Genomic DNA, 21,606 nt, shown 5'->3' with positions numbered 1-21,606 from the left:
GAACCCTGAAACTGTATGATGATAAAAAGTAACTAGAATCACAGTCTGGTGTGGCACGTGTCACAAGCCTTTCTGTTCATAAAGGTGCTCCTAAGAAATCTTTTTTCCAACAGGAGTACTCAAATGGAGAGAGAAATGAGACCAATACCCTGCCAATACAAATGAAGCTATCTGAGTTTTTAATAAAATTTAATATTTAAAACAACTCTTTACAGATACAGAACGGCACATCCAGGACGTTCCATTCTGGAAACCCTTTCAGAAGCCCAAGGCTCAGTTCATTTAACAATAGAAAAATGACAATGGAATCATCAGTTTTTAGCAAGCTTGGCCTGAATCTTTAAAGTGCAAATCTAATTTTCTCTCAACCTAACCAAAAGGCTACTTCTGTTAGGAGGTTAGCAAAGAAATATGGTAAAACGTCATACAAAAAGATCAATTCTCATCATACGGGAACATCTTCAAGTAAACAAATTTAACTAAATCACCTTGTTCTTTTCTAAGAAATGATGTCTGTATGTCTATTACAGAGGAAAATCCTGCTTATGATCAATAACCCGGCTAGGAAGAGGGAGCTACAGAGAAGTCAGTACAGTTTAAACAGAACAATGCCAGTGTGTGTGCGTTCTCTGAAAGTCTGCATAAAGGACAGTGGAGATAAAAACACCTTCATGGCTTAAGGGACATGAGACTATTTCTTTGGCACCTACTCAGTTTTTCTGCTTATTTCCTTTTTCTTTTTCAAATTCAGCAATCTGATTAAATATAGTGAGCAAATTTTGAGGAAGATTTTTCTTAACACTGCTTTCTGCTCGCTCTTTACCATTTAATGCATCTTCTTCAATATCCTCTGCTATCTCATCCCCATAATTTTCTTCCCTATTTTCAGATTCTTTCTTTTGATTTGTGTTTAATTGTGATCTTTGCTCTTCATCATTTCTACTAAAATCATGTAATCCAGTATTTGCATATTTTTTGCTTTTTTCAACGGACTTCCATGAACAGTCCAATCCTGCTGGAGAAGTAGAATATCTCATTGAGCCTGGCTCCCACTTTCTATAATGTTCTTTTCTTCCCTCTGCTCCCTTTTCAAATTTTCTATTAAAATTTTTTGTTTTTTCATCTGAATTTCTATTGAAGGAACCAGAGAAATCTCGTCTACTGGAATAGTATCTGTCTGGTTTACATGGCTTTTCAGTTTTGCTACTACTTGCCTGAGTTCTAGAGCTATTATAAAAATCCCTTGAATCTTCAGACCTACCTCCAAAATTATCCGGAATTTCAGCTGAAGATGATGACTGAGTGTTACCTCTTTCTCTTTCTTTTATTCTACCCTGATTTTCTAGCAGTTTTTCCATCTCTTGTTTTTGGTTGAGAAAGGATGCTGAGGTATTGGCTGGAAGTGGGTAGCTCTCCTCTTTCCTATTCTGATCTGGAAGATGTGAAGAAGCCTTGGAGGAATGCCTTTTGGAATTTCGAGAGGACTCTGAACGGTTCCTCTTCCTTTTCTTATGCTTTTTGTGACCAGAAGAGGAAGACGATGATGAAGAAGAAACCACTTGGTCAGCTGAAGAAATACTTGAAGAGGAGGAAGTAGATCTTTTTCTTTTCTTCTTTAACCTAAAAAATGTAGGTAATTTATGAAGCCCCATTATTGCTCAGAGAACCCACTTCTCAACTTCTGGCATAAAACTGTCCCTTTTCAAGGAGATGCACAAAAGCCAAAATAATTGTTCATCCACCCTTCACATTTCACACTGTCAGGGCACCTAGAGATTTATCTGGGAAATAACAAGGCTAGAATTTTTTTTTGCCTAAAATAAACATATGGTTAAAATAATTGGACCCTTCCACTTCAATTCTGCAAATACTTTTCAGTTCTGCATTCTACTCTGAAACCAAAAAATAAGAGTGTACTTAGCTTAATCTTAAAACTTTATTACTCCTCCCCCACCCCAAAAAAATTAAAAAGAAAGTGTGCTAAAATGACTCCATCTCAGTGCAAATTAGAGGAGTTTTAAACATGCTCCTTACATGTAGTAAGCCCACTATATATAAACATATACCTAATAATCAAGCAATTTAAGATTTTAATTTATAATTTAGCTTAGTAAAAGAGATAGGTGTCCTAATGGACAACCGAGTGTTTAGTATTTATGATACCCTTTGGGTATGGCTTATGTAACCATACTCTAGGGGAGGCAATGAATTATACTACGTATTCCTGAAATCAGCAAAAATGCAAGTAACTCCTCTTAGTTACTAAGGGTAGCATGTATTTACTTACTTTATTGCTATATGGTGTTTGAACTCAACTCAGTAGACACTAATTGAAATAAATGGAGTGTTATGGGTTTACCTTTTTTCCTCTTTTAAGAGCTTACGCAATTTTTCTGCACTTGTTTCTATTTTCTTTGATTTCTGCTTTTCTTCTTTTTCAGCTTGTTTTTCTCTTAATTCCAAAGATTTCTTTTAGAACCCAGATATCAAAAAAAACCACACATTAAACATAGCAGAATATATGAGCCCCAGTGTTTCATAAGATCAGCCCCCCATTACCAAAAATAACATACCAACATCACCATATTTCCAACATCAAATAAGTGGGTTTTTAAACACGAAAAATTTATCACAGAGGTATTTGGCATTAATCATCAGGATGACCAGTAGAGGATTGAAGGCCATATTGCAGTTGGTATTCCATTAAAAAAGGGAAACCATTGCATTGGTACCCATGACCCAGGGCAGTGAAACAGGAAGGCCAAATAGAATAGAAGAGAAAAGACAAGAAAACCGATCAAAAAAGAAAAAAAGGTGGATTAAATTGAGTCACATGCATTTTTTACAAATAATCCAAAAAAAGGGATTCCAATAAAAATGTATTTAAGGTGGATTTGCCATGTTTGGATACAAACCATTTAAAAAAATATCGCAGCCCAGTTGGATGCATGATTTACATAAGAAATCATTTTCCAGTTTGTGGTTGGGGATGAGCAGCACCAGATGTCACAGACACAGCAGCAACGGTCCAATTCAGAAGAAAATGCATATGAGAAAACATCATCATCAGTATTACAGGAAAATGCAGTCTCAACTACTTATTTACATTTGTGATTTACAAGTATTTTAGAATCATTAAAATAACCAAAATAACAGCACCACTGGTAAAGGAAGGGTTTGGCTGTTTATCAACCTATTTTGTAAACATGCTACTAGTAGTCTTCAAAACTCCATAGTACATTTGGGTAATCTGAATTCTCAACTTGTGAGTGCATATTTAAAATACTTTCTGCTTCTTAACACTGAAAATTAGGTAAGCACGAGTCAACATCAACTTAGCTTCATACTACAAAAAGGGACAGAGCCTAAAACAATAACATCTGTGAGAAAGAAGCAACAGTTTTGGGAATGGTCTCATTTTCTAAATTCAGAAGGAAGTTTAATCAAAATTTTGGTTCTAAGTTGATTACTGTCAGTAATTGTTTAAGGGAAAATAAAGAATCACCTGCATATGCCTGTGAAGCTTTGATAATGCGTCCTCTGCTTCTTTAAAAGTCTCATCCAGAGCCAAAGCTTTCTTGTAGTAACTTTCAGCATTTAATAGTTTTTCTTCTTCTTCTAGCCTAAGTTTAAAAAAGGTTTGTAAAAGGGGACAGTTTCCTCTACCAAGAGACACATGGAAGTTAGATGTTTTTATGCCAGAAGTCTGTTGTGGGGCAAACTCTTGCTTAGTATTTAGAAGGGGAGAAGGTAAGGAAAAACAGACCCTAAAAATCGTTGCTTTTTTTTTGGGGGGGGGAGGCATAACTAAAATTAATTATACTCTGACAATAATTCATCCCATGCTTATGATACAAAATGGAGAGTATTGGCATACTTGAATAATGTAACCCCTGTGGAATCAGGGGTTCAGCCGATATGGTGACAGAAATCTTTTGAAGCTCCAGTGATGCTAGGATCTGGTATGAAATTAAGAAGGTGCCCCTCCCCAACACGACACTCAGCACTCAGGAAGGTAGTTAGGAAAGGAAGCTATTAGCAGTGGGTGTGTTTAAGAAACTCTTCATGTATAAAGTGGTACCTGAGCTGCCTTTTAATAGATGAAAGAGCATATTCCAGGCACAGGCCCTGACCAGCACAAAGCCCAGAGATGGGATATAGAGTGATGTGTGTGAGGAACAATGAGGTCAGTTTGACTCTAATACAGAGGGTGGGAAGGGGAGGAAGATAAAAGGAGGCTGAAGATAGGTTGGGCAAAGATTGTAAAGGGCTTTAAAACAGAGGAGCTGGTTGTAAAGAGAAGTAACAGCGTAAGCTACGTGGTGCAGTGGACAGAGCTCTGGCCTTGGAGTTAGGAGGACCTGAGTTCAAATCCAGCTTCAGACACTTGACACTTAACACTTACTAGCTGTGTGACCCTGGGCAAGTCACTTAACCCCATTGCTTAGCAAAAAACCAACCAAACAAACAAAAATGAAAAGGGAAGTAACATGGTTAGATCCACACTTAAGGGGGAAAAAAATCACTTTATGAGCATGTACAGAACAGACTAGCAGTGAGAAACTTGAGATAGGGAGACCAGTTAGGAGGCCACTGCAACAGTCGGAGCCAGAGGCAGTGACAGCTTTAAGACAGTGGCCATATTAATTGAAAGGTGAGATGTGAAGATAGGAATGGAAAGATTTGGCAACTGAAAGGATATATTGGAGTACGTGAAAATTAGTCTCAAGGACGATATGGAGGTTATGAACCTGGGAGACTGAAAGAACAGTAGGGTCTTTTACAGAAACAGGCAAGTTTAGAAGAGGGCTGGGTTTTGGTTGAAAGATTATGACGTGGTGGACGTGGTGAACTTGAGATGTGTCAGGGACACAGGTTGAAAGGTTTAACAGGCAGGTGGTGACATATGAAGCTAAGGAAAGAAACTGGGCCTGGAGGTAGATCTAGGAGTTATCTGCATAGTGTAGAGACAGAATGGGGGACAGTCTTGGAGCAAACTCACAGTTAAGAGGCAAGATAAAGATAACGGACAGGCCAAGGAGCCTGAAAAGGAGCAGCTGGGACAATTAGGAGAACCAGAAGAAAGTGGTGTCACAGAAAACAAAACAGAAAGAGGAGTGTCAAAGAAGAGAGGAAGGTCAACACTGTCTAATGCATCAGGTAGGTCAGGAAAGATGAAGACTGAAAAAAGATCACTGAGATTGGCAATTAAAGACAGCGCTGGTAACTCCTGAGGGCAGGTTCAGTGGAGTGGTACCGGAAGCCAGAGTGCCAAGTATTAAGGAGAGGAGGAAATGATGTGATGATGGTACCTCCCTTCTGTGGACGATCCCCAACCTACCCGGTATTTAGCTTGTTTGTATAGAGTTGTTTTCATGCTGCCTCCCCCATCAGACTGGGAGCTTTTTGAGAGCAGGTACTGCTTTTCGCCCTCTTTCTATCCCCAGCAATCAGCACAGTACCTGGCACATGTTTGCTGCCTGGAAGCTTTTTCTACCAGTTTAGCTGAGAAAGCATGATAGCCTGATGGGATGGTAGGGTCTGGCAAAGGTTTTTTAAGGATAGGGGAGACTTGGGCATGTTTGAAGATAATAGTGAAGGAACCAGTAGATGGAGAGAAATGGAAGATTAGAGAGAGATGGGACAATCTGCTGCAGGGATATAGAGGAATTAATTTTGGCAAGGACAAAAGCCATTTCATTGTCAGAGATTGGAGGAAAGAAGAGAGTGAAATATGATGTCAAGGGGTTCTGAAATGAAGGGGAAATGAATGAGGGAACTCATCCTGAATGTCCTCAATTTTCTCAAGAAAAAGGAAGGATTCTTCTTTGTGAGGTTGAGAGGGGGAGATATAGGAGGCTTTAGGAGAGAAGATTTAGAATAGCTTCTTTGGAAATAGACAAGGAAATCTATTAATAAGGGATAAAAGACTGCCTTGCCACAGTGAGGTTGGATAGTTAGATTGGGTAACATGGATTTATAATGTCCCTAGTCTAGATGGTTGAATGACTTCCTCCAGCTCCATTCAGCAGCCTGTCAACAGGATTGGAGGAGGTAGATTGATGGAACTAATGCTGGACTAGGGTTTGGCAAAGGAAGAACAATGATAGGACCAGAGGATGGGGGCCAAAAAAGGTACAGATCCCTAGGATACTCCATTAGGTAGCTCCAGTTCCAAACCATATAACTATTGTTGTTCAGTGATTTTTCAGTTGTGTCCAACTCTTTGTGACCCCATTTGGGTTTTCTTGGCAAAGATACTGGAGTGGTTTGCCATTTCCTTCTCCAGATCATTTTACAGATGAGGAACTAGGGCAAACAGGGTTAAGTGACTTGCCCAGAGTCACACAGCTAGTAAGTGTTTGAGGCCGGATTTAAACCCAGAAGTCCTGCTGACTCCAGGCCCAGCACTGCATCCACTGCGCCACCTAGCTGCCCATTAGGGACCTCCAATTCCAAACCCTCTATCTTTATATATTTTCTCTACCACGAGCATGAGAGGTTTGTCAAGGGTATCTTTGATCATCAAAAAGATAAAAACGGAACTACTTCTATTTGTATTTTGATAGGATATACGGACTGGACCAGCGATTTTACTGATATTGAGAACACTCACTCCAGCACTGCTGGTTAGCACTTTTATTGCAACGTACAGTCCAGAGTCTTAAGAAGTTAAATGACTTGCCCAGGGTGAAATGGCCAGTATGGGCCAGAGATAGTCCTAGAACCCAGGGTTTTATCAGGGATAAGATTTTTTTAAAAACTGAACTAAAAGCCCAACTTTTGGAGTACACAGCCCAACATCTTCTAAATATGCACTGTACAATGAAGAATGATGTTCAGAATGATAACCCTGAGGAACCATATTATCAAATAAACATTCAATTATGTTCAGTATACTGTTCTCTTTATGGCTAGAAAGTGGCTTCTAAAAGTTTTAGAAATATTTCCAAAAAGCTGAAGACTAAAAGGATTTGTTGGCCAACTCTAAGCTTACTGGAATGCTATTCTCTAACCATTCTGGTTATTAAGGCTTCACTGTAAAGGGTCTATCTTTGATCTGTAACTGTATATAGAAATAGGATGCGACACTTACTGGCCACCTCTTTCTACAAGGGTCTGGCAGAGGTACTTCCTTGCATTTCTGTGGGTTGGACAGGTTTCCAACGCCACTTCAAAATCTTCAATGGCTTTGTTTAAACTTCCTTTTGTTGCATACCTAGAGATGCAAATATACAAAAATACACTGAGTATTTCATGTACTACAAACAGAATGCCATTCGTGCTGTACTATTTCCTAAAAGCCACAGTCCACAGAAAGGTCACTTACAATGCTCCACGAGCTACCAAAGCTTCCACATTCTGTTTATCTATTTCCAGAGCCTTGTTGTATTCATTCATAGCATCCACGTGGCGGCCAACTTTAAAATAATCAACTCCAATCTTCACACTAGAAAAAAGATAAGCCACATTTTCCATAACATACTACTAGAAAACCAAACTTATACAATAGTAATAACTTCCTAAATAAAAAAAAATGCATGTTATAAAAACAAATTTATTTTTAGCACTTCCAGAGACTCACTGGTATAGCTGGTTGGCCTCTTTTCACTCAGACTGCAATGCCTCCAACATTTAGGAGATGGCTATGATGAGGCGCTATGTCCAAACACTTACTCATCAGCCAGTGTACAACCTGATGATCCTTGTCTGAACTTGGACAAGTGACCCACAATTTAATTACTTGGCCCTGATCTGAAGCCTCTGCAGTTTGGCAGGGTCATCAGAGGTTAAGCTCTGCTGACAGAGTATCCAGGGCTTGAATACAAGTGCACCAGTAAAGAGTAAATACAGTGACTGCCCTTTCTCATGAACTTTGTCGGTTAGAGCAGGGGTTAGCAAATCACAATTGCCTGTTTGTGTATGGCTTAAAAACGTAAAAATCATTCTAATCTTGTTAATTATACAAAAACAGGTGGCAGGGCCAGATGGGGCAGAGTTTGCCAACCTGTGTCAGAGCATGGTTAACACCAAACCTATTGTCATGGGTTTGATGGATCAAACTAACTTCCAGAGTGGCAAATTCAAAGTTTGCCAAAGTATGCCACTAGTCACAAGGCAGACCAAGGCAAATGTAGCTAGATCAAATTTATTCTCCCTCTTCTCACATGCTGATAAAACTATCCTCAAATATATAACCTATTAGAGGTGAGTCAGCAGTACTACCTATGTAGAATGTGGCATCACACAGAACTTGAGAATGCACAGGGTGAAGGGGGAGAGAGTGGGGAAATAGGATGGTGGGAAATAGCTATCATAAATTTGAAAAAAATTTTACAGCAAGTTGCTCTGATAAAGACCTCATTTCTCAAATATATAAAGAACTGAGTCAAATTTATAGAAATAAGAGCCATTCTTCAATTGATAAATGGTCAAAGGATAGGAACAGGCAGTTTTCAGATGAAGTAATCAAAGCTATCTATAGTCATATTTAAAATGCTTTAAATCATTACTGATTAGCAAAATACAAATTAAAACAATTCTGAGCTACTACTTCACACCTATCAGATCGGCTAATATGATGAAAAAGGAAAATGATAAATATAGGAAGGGATATGGGAAAATTGACACTAATGTTCTGTTGCTGAAATTATATACTGATTCAACCATTCTATACAGCAATGTGGAACTATGCTCAAAGGGCTATAAAACCATGTATAACATACCCTTTGACCGAGCAATACTGTTCCTAGGTCTATGTCCAAACAAAACAAAACAAAACAAAAAACCCAAAGAGATAAAAAAGGGAAAGGGCCTACATGTACAAAAGTAATTTATTAATTCATAGCAGTTCTTTCAGTGCTGGCAAAGAATCTGAAATTGAGGGGATGCCCATCAACTGGGGAATGGCTGAACAAGTTGTGGTACACGATCCTGATGGAATACTATTGTGCTATAAGAGAAGAGGAGCAGGAGCTCTCAGAAAAACCAGGAGAGACTTACAGGGACTGATGCCAGGTGAAATGAGCCGAACCAGAAGAACACTGTATACAGTAACAGCAATACTGTATGATGATCAACTGTGAATGATTTAGCTGTTCTCAGCAATACAGTGATCTAAGACAATTCTGAAAAATGCAATCCATCTCTACAGAAAAAACTGATAGAGTCTGAATGCAGATCAAAGCATACTTTTTCTTTACTTGATTTTTATTGATTCTTTTTTTGGGGGGGTCTTTTATTTCACAACATAATGTGGAAATACGTTTTGCATGACTGCACATACATTACCTATATCAAAATGCTTGCCTTATCAATGAGGAGGGGCAGGGAGGAAGAGAATTTGGAACACAAAAAATTTTAAAAATGAATGTTAAAAACTGTTTTTACATGCAGTTGGGGAAAAATATCAAATAAAAAAAAGGAAAACGAAGGAAAAAAAATTTAGATCAATACAATGGAAAAAATAATCAAACTCTGGTGGAGAGTTAGGAACTAAGTCTGGATACAACCAGATTAAAAGGAGGAAACAAACACTTATTCTATACTGAAACTATAACACCATATATTCCCTGCCCTCACACGTCATATCTTTCAATAATTATTTACAAAATCTCCCCAAAATTAAAATTGCTTCCAGAAGAAAATATCCTCAAATATCGTTTTTGTGAGAAATGTCTAAGTTGTCAACCAGTCTAGGGAAAGGTGTGACAACTTTTGTTGTGAAACATTAACTTATGGTTAATTTCTTTGATTTTTAACATTCCTTACCCTTGGGTTCCATCTAAAAAGAAATACCAGCTAAAGATTTTACGGCCCAGAATTGGCAAACAGATTTCAATACTATTAGAAAAATGCTTGCCATCTATAAACTTTAGCCATTCTTTATGATGCTTTTGAGAAAAGTCAAAAATTGTCATACCATTTTAAAGCCCAGGAAGCAGACTGTTTTTTCCTTAATGTAAAAGCAAAATCTTCTTCAGAGAAATTTGTTCTATAAAGCAGAAAAAAAATGCACAATTAGAACTTTATACATTGTACATCTGCATAAAGTTTGTACCTTAGTCTTTGCAAGCACTCATGTTTGGTGTTGCCAATACTGAAAATAGGGCTGGAAAACTATAATTGTCACTGCTAACCCATCATTGATTATGTAAAAATTATCATGTTACCAATACTACCACATATCCAAAGACATCTATCCCCTTCATAGCTTTTCTTTCATATACTGATGCAGGACAGTATGTAACAGGAAATATTTTGTTTTTGTCTTCTTAGCATTCCTAATGCCAAGCACAGTGCCAGGCACATAATAGGAGCTTAATAAAAACTTGTTGATGAATTCATGCCCTTAAAACATCCCCAAAGAAAAGGGAATCACTGGGTTTGAATTCAGCTATGATGACTGCATGCTAGGCTAGGCTAAACACCATGCACAGTAAGGTGTCACATGTCCTCACTGGCCATTTTGCATTATCCCTGCATTGTTGTGGAATTAATTATGCAGAGCGACTAAGCCCCTCTAGTTGTATTGCTTCTGTTTTACAGACCCTTTAAAATCTCCTGGTTAAACTCTAGTTTCTCCCACTGGGCTGAAGATTCCCTTCCTACCTGGAGTGTCTCTCCATGGCAAAAGTAAGGATAGCCTGGATCTGAATAAGGAATGATCCCAACTCCTCCCTATGGGAACTGTCGCTGCTGCCTGCCTTAGAGTAGCAGAAAACATCAGGGAAAGAAGAAACTGCAGTAAAAGTAGTATTAAGCTCATCTCTCATCTATACAGATGTTCCTCTTACCCCTTCTTCCTCTTGTGCCAACTGACCAAGTACCTGTCTAGGTGCCCTTTTCTAAGGCCATTTATTTTCCTCCAAGCCTGTTTTGGTTGAAGACCCTGTGACATGCAAGTATCCCCTAAATCCATGATATATCACACAGTCCCACTTTTCCTCCCTTTTCCCACCCTCCAAAAGAATATGTAGTTACTGTGATACCTCTGAAGGCCTCTCATTAAGGATGGTGGATTGGATTCACTTATTCCTAGTTTTCCTAGAAGAAATTCAACTACTCCTGGATTCATAAATCCCATGGAATGCTGCATGACATTTTCATAGGACTCTAAAGAATTACTATTTAATTCAACACTCCTCCTTAAAGACAACAAAACAAGGACAAACATATGAGTTTAAAATAGCACTTATTTCTCAAACTTTAGTATGCATCTCCTAGGCTTAGCGTAGTTTTCTTTTTAATATAAAGAAACAGTACAAAATAGTGCAGAAAGCCCTGGAGTTGAGTGTCAAGACCCAAGTTCCAATCTTGTCTTTGATGTTCACAGCTATGTGACCTGGGGCATGTGGCTTACCCTCTCTGGGCCTCCGTTTCCATATTTATAAGGAAAGAATGATAGCACTTACATTCAATATGCTTGCCATGTGGATAAAATGAGATAATATAAAACATTCTATAACCTCATAATTCAACAGTTACTGTTTGTAGGAAGACTCAGCATTCTCCCTATCACCCAAAATACAAGGCCTAAAGTTTAAAAAGGTTTCTTGCTATATACACATATACACCTGTGGAGGTACAAAAGTGGTATTCATTTCCTTTGACATGGAATGAAAAGAAGTTTTTAGTTTTTTAGAAATGAAATATCACAACGTTGGACAGATTTTTTCTGAGGAACTGTGTTAATATTAATCAATAAAACTACTAATTAATGGTAATATATTACAAACTGAAACGATGATGAATTATCTGTAGTGAAGTGAGATTATGTTACCTGTAGTGTAAAGGGAGATCCTCAGAGCTAATTACACCTAATTTCATATCAGAGAGGTGAGATGGAAGAGAAGAGCTGTACAAAGACACTACAAGCTTCTCATGGTAGCGGTCAATATCTTTAATTCCAGCTAAAAAATATGAAAAACACGAGCTGAAAATATTAGAAAATAGCATCTATGAAAAATAGGCAGAAATGTATTTTTTCATAAATTTGCTAAAAAAATGTTATTCTTTCATTTCTACTAAATAAAAATGATTACCTCGTATGAGGTCACCACTTTGATAATAAGACAAAAGATCACCATGGTTACTGTGAGAAGGCACATCTCTTAATGGACAAAGAGCCTACAGTAGATGATACAAAAAATTGGACAAAATTTGGTCATTTGAAAGATAAATGTTATTTTTCTAGCCAGTTGCTTATGCCAAAAGTTAATAATAAGCACTTAAGAAGTAAACAATTCTAATTTTAAAATAACGAGCTTAATTATTAAATTCAAATTTCTGTGTAGTGGAGGGTAAACATAACACATTAGCTGGCCCATTTTGAGAATTAAAATCTCACATAAAACAAGTTTTCCATTTAGTTAGGGTGGTAAAGTATTTATAATCATGAAGTAATGAAACAAAACAATTCTTTATAGCAATTAAAATTAAGAGAGAACCATTAAAAATATGAGACAACAAACAAAAATGAAATGTCAACTCCCCAAAGTTCAGGCCAATCCAACCTGGGAATGCCTTCAGCTTTTCTTGTCCCTCTTGCCACCCATCTTCTAATAGGACATTTTACCCTGAGTCCTGCTGATCTACTAACATGTGTCCCTTCCTTTTCATTTAAAATGCTAAAGCCCTAGAGTCTCAAGTCCTCCTTAATACAGGCCTAGTTTATCAGAATAGCCTCCTATAACTAACTGGTCTCTCTTGTATTTCTTGCTCGCTAATAATACTAATCATAGGCATAGAATCAATTTTGCTACAATATCACCTCACATTAGATAACCTCCACACTGTCTACAGGACCAATTCTTAACATTCAAGGCTCTCTGTAATCCAGTGTTACTTTAATCTCTCCACCTTATTCTTATAGTCCATTACAGCCTTCTATGCTCCAGCAAGGTTAGCCAACTCATGACCATCTGATATTACCCACACTCGTTCCTGACAAAAAACCTTTTTGCCATGCAGGTCACCTAACTTGGAATGCCCTAAATGGTAAAATTGTGAGTACTTAAATAATGATTACTAGGGCTAAAGCCATAGCAAACTACAGTCATTTCTACCACAAATGAGTGGTAGATCAAGAAAACACCACAGACATAGAATCTAAATTTCAGCAAAGTGTCTGACAAAGTCCTTCAATATTTCAGTGTACAGGATGGAGAAATGTAGGGTAGAAGACAGTATAGTTAAGTAGATCTATAGTTAGATGAACTTCACTCAAAGAATATTGACTTATGTTGAACTTGGAGGAAAATTTATGGTGAGATGGCTTGTAAGGATCTATCCTGGTCAACTTCTGTCAAGAGAGGTATAAGAGAGATGGCATATTTTCTGATCTGCAAATGCAATGGATAGTAGACTCAAGATTCGAGCATTCTGGAGAGGTCAAAAGTGAGATGAAATAGTGAAATGAAATTAAAAAGGTAAAGTTTTATATTTAGATCAAAATTAACTCCCCAAATTCAAAATAGGGGAAACTTGGCTAACAGCAATTCTTGTCAGATTCAGCAGTTTCAATGACTTCAATAGTGCCAAAAAAGCTAATGTGATCACTGGCTGTATTAACAGAAGGAAAAGAGTGTACAACTAAAGAGAGGTTAGGGTTAGATTCTCTACTCTGGTGAGATAATACCTGCTGCTGGGTTCAATTCAGTGTTTTGAGAGAGAAAGTAACAAACTACAGGAGGTTGATGGGTCCAGAAACCATGTTATATGAGGACAGGCTGTAGAAATTATTAATCTTTTTTAGCAATGGAGCCGATATAACTTGGAAGATGACAAGATGGCTCTCTTTAAATATCTGAAGGAACGTCATGTCTTAAAGTGAATTCAGAATGTGGAATAGCAGAGAAGAGGTAAGGGAGCATTCTACGTTGGGGTTAATGGCATATCCAAAGATCTGAAAGCAGAAACAAAATGTTTATGGGAATCAACAGAAGGTTGGTTGTTGTCCTTCAATCTCAGAGGACCAAAACGATACCACTTTGTTGGGGTCAAGGTACAGCATCTCCAAATGCAGATGATCAGTATAATGCAAGCTCAGAAGGCTCTACCATATGTCAGGCACAAATAGTCCATATGAACATCTGGAATGGAATCATCTCTCAATTTGTGTAGCTAAATGTTTTGAGGTACTGTGATTCTTCTTTGTTCACAGAGCACAGAGCCTTCTTTGACGCAGGTACACCATGCTGAAAGGTCTTGTACCAGTGTCTCCCATGTCTCACAATTAACTCAGAAGTTCTTCAGAGAAAACTTGACAGTATCCTTGTATCACTTCTTCTGACCTCCAGGTGAACGCTTGCCTTGTGTGAGTTCTCTGTAAAATAGTCTTTTAGGCAAATGTACATTTGGCGCTTGAACAAGGTGGCCAACCCACCAGAGTTACGCTCTCTGCTTGGCAGTTCAGCTTGACAAAGGACCTCTGGGTCCAGTACCTTATTTTGCCAAGCGATCTTTAGAATATTCCTAAGACAACTCAAATGGAAGCAATTCAGTTTCCTGGCATGGCAGTGGCATGCCGTCCAAGTTTCACAACAGTGAAGTCATCACAATGGCTCTGCAGATCTTCAGCGTGGTGGGCAGTCTAATATTTATCTCCCACACTTTCTTTTGGAGTTTCCCAAACAATGAGCTAGTTTTGGCAATGTGTGTGTGAATCTCACCATCTACACGTACATACATCCCTCAAAAGTATATTGCCAAGGTAAGTGAATAGTATTCAATATTTCTCCATTTGCTGTAACTGATGGTTCCACGTAGGGATGGTGTGGTGCTGGCTGGTGGAGAACCTCTGTTTTCTTGGTGTTATAAGGCTAACAGCAGCACAAGCAACAGAGAACTGATCCATACTTTATTGCATCTCTGCCTGAGAGGCTGCATTGAGTGTATAATCACGGGCGAACAAAAAGACACATACCAACTTTCCCTCCACTTTAGTCTTGGCTTGTAGCCTTTTCAAGTTAAATAATTTACTGTCAGTGCAGTAGGTGACCTTGATGCTATTTTCGTCTTTGTTGAAAGTGTCTGACAACATTGTTGAAAACATCATGCTAAAAAGCATGGGAGTAAGCACACAGCCATGCCACACTCCACTGGTGACTGGGAAAGCTCAAGAGCACCACTGATCATCCAGAACTTGTGCAAGCATGTTGTTGTGGAATTGGCATACAACACTGATGAACTTCTCCTGACAACCAAATTTGGCCACAATCTTCCACAAACCCTCATGACTGACAGTATCAAAGGCTTTGGTCAAATCAACAAACATTGTGCAGACCTCTCTTTTTGTTCGTGGCATTTCTTCTGGAGTTGTCGGGCAGCAAAAACCATTATCAACTGTTTCTTGGCCCTTTCTGAAGCTACACTGGCTCTTGGGTAGATGACCATCTTCCAGGTGAAAGATCAACCTATTAAGGATGACTCTGGCAAGAATCCTGCCAGTAATGACTAAGAGACCACCCTCTGATGGTCGCAGGACTGCCCATTTCCTTTTCCTTTATAAAGATGGACAATGAAGGCATCCTTGAACTCCTGGGGGATAACCTACTCTTGCCATATAACCTGGGAGATTTCAGTCAACTTTTGTATGTGCAATGGTCCCCCTGCCTTATAAATCTAAGCTGGAATACAATCAGCAGTCAGTACTTTGCCACATGAGAGAAGCCTAATGGCATTTAAAACTTCTTCAGTTGGAAGAAGAGGCTAGAGAGGGATTGACTTCAACCTGAAGTATATGGTCAATCGCCTCACTGTTCCTTAAGCACTGGTCTACGGTATATGTTTTAACTGGTCCCCAAATTAATAACTGACAATAACATAGCACTTTAGGTTTCAAAGTGTTTTACATATATTTCATGAGTCTCTAAACTTTTACTACCAAAAATTATTGCTTCTTATAACTTCTGTATGAAAAAACCTGACTTCTTTTCCCTTGTATCCTGTTCTACTACCTTCAGGCACCCAATCTCTATGCCCAGCAAGCTGCTCTACCGAGGCTAAAAAAGAGGAGTTCAAGGTGAAGAATGTAGTTATCTTACTGGTCCCACAATTTAATTTGGGTTGCAAAATGCTGGATGATAGTTACCATAGTTTGAGCTATAGTATTTTGAACATGTATCTATGAGACACCAAACTGGCCACCAAGAAAAAGAGAGATTGTACAAATGTCTTAGTATCATCACAAAAGACAACACCACTGTAACACAAGTGTGAAATTCTACATTACTTTCTTTCAGAGTCAAAGGACAAACTTAAACTAGTTTTTGACATTTTTATCCTAAGTACACTTCTCAGAGAATCTCTTACATCATTAAAAAGAAACACTGTCTTGGCAAGGCTTCTTGTAGACAAATCCAACGTGCATTCATTGAAACATTCATGTCAATGACTATCAAAAGAATTTTAAGCTACGTTTTTAAAAACAAAAGAGCATATGTATAGTGTCTCACCAGTGACACTCCCAACATTTTCCTAAAATATACAATACACTAGGAAGAACATTCACTTAGTGCCATAAGTAAATCTTTAACAAACTAGGGTACCTAGAGCTAAGTAGGCCTAAAATAGAAGCAGTTCACCTTATCAGTTATTGCCGATATTTGACTACATTTTAAAATGCCAAACCATGCCTCCTCACCTCCTCAAAGAGATATACAAAAGACACAAATTTGATGATTAGAACAAAAAATTTGTTAAAAAAAATTAGAAAACAAAAAACAAAACAAAAACAGCAACATGGTAAGGGCATCTTCTCACATATAATACTTGTGATAAAAGTACTTTAGTTTCTTTTCATTCAATAAATTTTTATCAAGTGGCTCTACTATACACAGTACTATTAAGTGACAGCTAATTATTTATGTATGCAACCAATTAATATTTACTTAACATAAGATGTCTGTCAGTATACTGTGGATCCTAATGCAGGAATACATGACAAAGATACAAATCATGCATTCAGATGACTCAGAAGTTTAAAGGAATATCAAAATTCCAATTAATGTAATTCAAGTTTATCTTCAAATTCTGGACATTTATTTTGTAGTAATGAGGTGACCTAAATAACTGCTTGAGCTTAATTTAGCTTTCAATTTTAAGATCTGGGGGGAAAATGAGACTAAACTGTAAAGAAATAAATGAGAAAAGAGACTTACTGTAATTTCTAAGTGGGATATATCTCGTATGATGCCACTGCCTAAGCAGATTAACACCATAAAAAATCCAAATTCTCGGATGGAACTTATTCTTCCAATTACAACATCTCCACGTTCAACATCTCGGAAAAAGAGCTCTCTCCTGTCGACACTGGGGACATCCATGAACTGCTCTAAAGGTGGCATAACAGCATAATAGTCTAAAATCAAGAATTGAGGAAGTAAAATGGATTAGTAGAAGTTTTGCTTCCTGAAAATCCCCCCCCCCAAAAGAGGTAAAACAGTATGCCTTAGTGGGACATGTATATTACTAGAGAAATTACCTTCATTTTCTTCACTGATTTCAGAAACTGTGGGTACATTTTGTTTCCATGAAAGAGCAAAAAGAAGATCAGCTTTTTTGGAAATGAACTTTTGAATTTCAATGTTGTCACCTCTCCTCTCTTTCCTAAAGAAGAAAACAAATCACCTTTCTTGAACTCTTTGATTACACTGACAAAGGTCACACGGCAACGCCTCAGCACATTTGACAGGAATCAAATTCTGAACCTCCTGTAAAAATGGGACTAGAAACATCACCTACCCTAAAGGGTTGTTTTTAATAAGTTAATCTACATAAAGTGTTTTGCAAACCTCAAAGTCTATATAAGATATTAATACATTCAACATATAGCAAACAAGGTGTAACATGGATTAAATGTTTACAATGTGTAGAGCCCTGTGCTGATAGAGATAAAGATGGCTGCTGACCGCAAAGATGCACAATTGGGTAGAAAAGATAATAAAGGTAATAAAGGCAAATAGGCCACAAAATAGAACATTGTATGATTTTTGCAAATACTTCAATGCTCACAAAACACGTTTTGCAAAATGCTTTGGGGAAGCAGGCGGGACATGTTTTAATCCCGACTTCAGAGATGAGGAGCTTGCTCTCTGACTCCAAGTTTTAGCCTCTCACACTGTCTTATAGTCCATCCATGAGATCCAGGGAGAAAGTGTTCTAAGAACTCCAAGGTGAGAAAAGATTGGGGAGGAGGAAGAAATATACATACATATACATCTATCTCACATAAGGTTTATAATTATTTCATTTTATCCTCACAACAACCCTGGGAGGTAGGTACTTTTATTATTCCTGTTTTACAGAAGAGGACAATGAGGTGAACAGAGATTAAGTGACCTGTCTGGAGTCACTTAGCTAGTAAGAGTTTGAGGCAGGATTTGAACTCAGGTCTTCCTGATTACAACAATTTCTTGATTCCAAATTCAGTGCTCTACTCAATGCTGTTGCCTCAGTTAGATTTAGAGCTGGAAGGGGCTTTAGAAGTCATTCATCCCAACTCTTCCACAAGTTCCTAAAAGTCAACCGATCTGCCCAAGTCAAACAGGCAGCAAGTAGAAAGGCCGGCATTCATACCTTTTCAACTACTTTTTAAAACCAAAAACTTCCTTGAAATCAGGGGTTTTAGACAGCATTTTGTCTACGGTCAAGCCTTTCCTATACTTCATCAGCAGCTACCTACTCAGGGAGATCATCCCCACCACTTGTGACAGCTCAGAGCAGCAACCCCCAGAAGTAAGTCTTGAGGTCCTGCTTCTCTGGACATCTGACTGTTCTGCTGCACACACTGCATGGTACTTATGAATAAAAGCAAGGGGACAAGAAAAGGCTGAATTGTTATGTGCTGGGGCACCCCTGTGCTTGTGTCCTGATGGATCCTGGTACAATGCTACATACACATGAACAGCCAATAAATGCTGAATAACCATGCAAGACTCTTAGGAATAGCTAAACCTTTTAAAATTTTGGTTAAAACTGTTCTGCCACTCACTGTTAAACTCTGGAGAGTCTTAAAAGTTCCTTTCCAGGACAGGTATGAGTTTATTGGAAGAAAAAAATCTGTTTGCCAAATGGCTAAAGCAACTTATGAATACCAAATAAAGTATGGAAAGGATTTTCATTTTAACCAATGGAATGTGATTCCACTGGGAACATCACAGATAGTTGAAGTATCAATATAACGAATGTAGGTGTGATCAGGTTAAAATAAAGGGGAAAAAGGAGTTTTCAAACAGTAGCTTAATGATGGCACTAACATGGAAATAACTGAAGCAGTTTATGGTGGGGAAGGAAGGAGGCATAGGAGGTTCAAATGAGATACTGGTTTCAGGGGTGGCAAAGGGAGGCCAAAGACTCCCTATCCCTAGACCATTACGCCCTTAGCACAGTGCCTGGTGCACAGCAGACACTAAAGAAATTCTTATTCCCTTCCTTTCCATCTCCTTCGGTAATACTGAGGAAGCCTGGCACAGCAGGAAGAAGACCGGATGCCGAGATAAACTCTGCCACTTCATGGATTCAATGTCATCTATAAAAGGTAGCAGAGTAAATGATCTCCAAGGACCTTTCCAGGTCTAAAGCTAAGCCTCCGAGTTATTTCAGAGTATGGCACAGGGGTTGGACTTGGAAGAGATGAGATGTAGGTTTTAATTCAGCCTGAGGCACTAATTGTGACCTTGGACAGGTAATTTAAGCTCTTTGAACCTCAGTTTTCTCACTGGTAAAATGGGTGGGGGGGTAACAACAGTGAGAAAAGGTCATGTATGTGAAGTGTCTCTCGAACCTATTCTTAATGTGAATTAATTCTTAAAAACACAGACATTTTTCTTATTTATTAAGCATCAATCCTATGCTGGGCACTGTGTGTAGCACGGGGGAGAACAAAAAATGTACTTAAAACTGGTCCCTCTTCTCCACAGAGTTGTCCGTCCTGTGTAAAGGTGAACAAAGGTGGTCCAGTGGCAGGAGTGGCACTGGCTGCCATTGACGTCGGGCTTTACTGGGAGTGACCCTGGAGACTAGATCGAGCTCAAACCTGCCTTGGGTGGTGGCCCCCAAGCCAAGGACTGGCCCAAGGTCACTCCGGGCCCAGTCCATCGGGGGAGGGGGGGGCGCTGTTCCTGAACCAGCCCCGGATTACCTGTATACAGAGAAGGTAGGGCTCCAGGAGACTGGGGAAGAGAAGACAGGTTCTCCCCACCAATATATCCAGGGGACCCCTCCCCCCGTGCTCGGGGCATTCCCCGCCTCCAGGAGTGCACACGCTCAGCCCCCTTCTAGGTGTGCAGGAGTTCAGGCTCTCCCTCCCCCCCCGGAGGTGCACAAGTTCAGCCCCCCCCGGGGGTGCACACACGCTCAGCCCCCCTCTAGGTGTGCAGGATGTTTAGGCTGTCCCCCCCCCCGGGGCTGCACAAGTTCAGGACACCCTCCGGGGGGCACACGCTCAGCTCCCCTTGCGAGGGGCACTTCCGGCCGCCCGCGGCGCCGCCATTACCTGGCCTGCAGCGGCGGCGCCCCGCGGGCCGTGTCGGAGGCCGGGCCCAGGAGGCCCCGGAAGTGCGGGTTGTCCTGCTGCTCGTTGCGGAGCAGGGACAGCAGCGAGGGCCCGTGGCAGCCCAGGGACTGCCGCAGCAAGTCGCGGTCCATGGCGCGGAGCGGCCCAGGCACAGGCCCAGGCACAGGCCCAGGCCTCGGCTCCGCCCGACCTCTCCTTACGCTCCTGCTCCTGCCGCCGTCTCAGGGCCGGCCGGCCAGAGTGCAGCGGAAGTGGCCGGGAGCCAGCCGGAAGCGCAGGAGACGCTCCGCCTCCACCCAGGAGAGCGGGAACCCCGCCCCCTGTAGCGGCCCCAGCTCTTTCTTCACAACCTACGCAGGGCAACGGAAGCCCGTGAGGGCCCTCCCTCGTTTCTGAAGCCTGCGCGGAGGCGGGGCAGGGGAAGGGGAGGAGGGAGGAGGAGGGAGTGGGAAAGAAGGGACGAAGGGAGAAGGAAGAGAGAAGGAAAAAGAAAGTAGGAGAACAGGAAGGAAAGGGAGAGAAAAGAGGAGAGAGAAAGGAAGAGAGAAGGAAAAAGAAAGGAGGAGAGGAAGGAAGGGGAAAGAAAGGAGGAGAGGAAGGAAGGGGAAAGAAAGGAGGAGAGGAAGGAAGGAGAAAGAAAGGAAGAGAGAAGGAAAAAGAAAGAAGGACGGGAAGGAAGGAGAAAGAAAGGAGGAGGAGTGAAGGAAGAGAGAAGGAAAAAGAAAGTAGGAGAACAGGAAGGAAAGGGAAAGAAAAGAAGAGAGAGAAAGGAAGAGAGAAGGAAAAAGAAAGGAGGAGTACAGAAAGGAAAGGGAAAGAAAGGAGATGGGGGAAGGAACAGGGAAGATAAAGAAAGGAAGAGGAAGGAGAGGGAAATTAGGGAGGGCAAAAGAAAGAAGATAGGGAAGAAGGAACAGGGAGAAGGAAGGAGGAAAGAAAGGAGGGAGTCAGGAAGATCTGAATTCAAATGTAGCCCTAGACACTTCCTAGCTTTGTGACTCCGGGCAAGTCACTTAGCCTCTGACTGCCTCAGTTTCCTTAAGTGTAAAATGGGATAGTAATAGTACCTACCTCCTAGAGTGATTGTG

The 21,606-nt window shown here is 39.9% G+C and overlaps 1 protein-coding gene across 3 annotated transcripts; it reads right to left on the bottom strand.

Annotated features, from left to right (window-relative positions):
• Positions 1-172: 172 nt before the first annotated feature.
• On the bottom strand, positions 173-20,788 carry TTC14 (tetratricopeptide repeat domain 14). Of its 3 annotated transcripts, XM_020980822.2 has the most exons (12): positions 20,498-20,783; positions 17,486-17,610; positions 17,163-17,362; positions 12,045-12,129; positions 11,783-11,912; positions 10,992-11,147; positions 9,923-9,994; positions 7,331-7,450; positions 7,097-7,219; positions 3,506-3,623; positions 2,360-2,469; positions 173-1,620 (listed from the first exon to the last, which is right to left on the bottom strand). In XM_020980822.2, the coding sequence occupies exons 1-12, from the start codon at positions 20,647-20,649 to the stop codon at positions 711-713; spliced, it is 2,301 nt and encodes a 766-aa protein (XP_020836481.1). In that variant the 5' UTR covers positions 20,650-20,783; the 3' UTR covers positions 173-710. The 3 variants fall into 3 exon arrangements, 1 of the variants encoding a protein (XP_020836481.1); XR_013483376.1 differs by lacking the exon at positions 173-1,620 and having other exon boundaries at positions 2,355-2,469; positions 2,916-3,623; positions 20,498-20,788; XR_013483374.1 differs by lacking the exon at positions 173-1,620 and having other exon boundaries at positions 2,355-2,452; positions 2,916-3,623; positions 20,498-20,788.
• Positions 20,789-21,606: the final 818 nt, after the last annotated feature.

This window comes from Phascolarctos cinereus, unplaced genomic scaffold (assembly GCF_003287225.1).
Source record: "Phascolarctos cinereus isolate Bilbo 61053 unplaced genomic scaffold, phaCin_HiC Scaffold_7;HRSCAF=346, whole genome shotgun sequence".
In the NCBI taxonomy this organism is placed as follows: Eukaryota; Metazoa; Chordata; class Mammalia; order Diprotodontia; family Phascolarctidae; genus Phascolarctos; species Phascolarctos cinereus.
The sequence above is the reverse complement of the archived record's forward strand: the minus strand, read 5'-3'. Positions and strand labels throughout refer to the sequence as shown.

Coding starts and splice junctions, on each gene's coding strand:
- TTC14 (XM_020980822.2), bottom strand. CDS start 20,649: ATGGACCGCGACTTGCTGCGGCAGTCCCTGGGCTGCCACGGGCCCTCG. Junction 17,611..20,497: donor GCGCCGCCGCTGCAGGCCAG/GTAATGGCGGCG, acceptor TTTCTTCTTTAG/GAAAGAGAGGAGAGGTGACA. Junction 11,148..11,782: donor GATCTCCCTTTACACTACAG/GTAACATAATCT, acceptor GTTGTCTTTAAG/GAGGAGTGTTGAATTAAATA.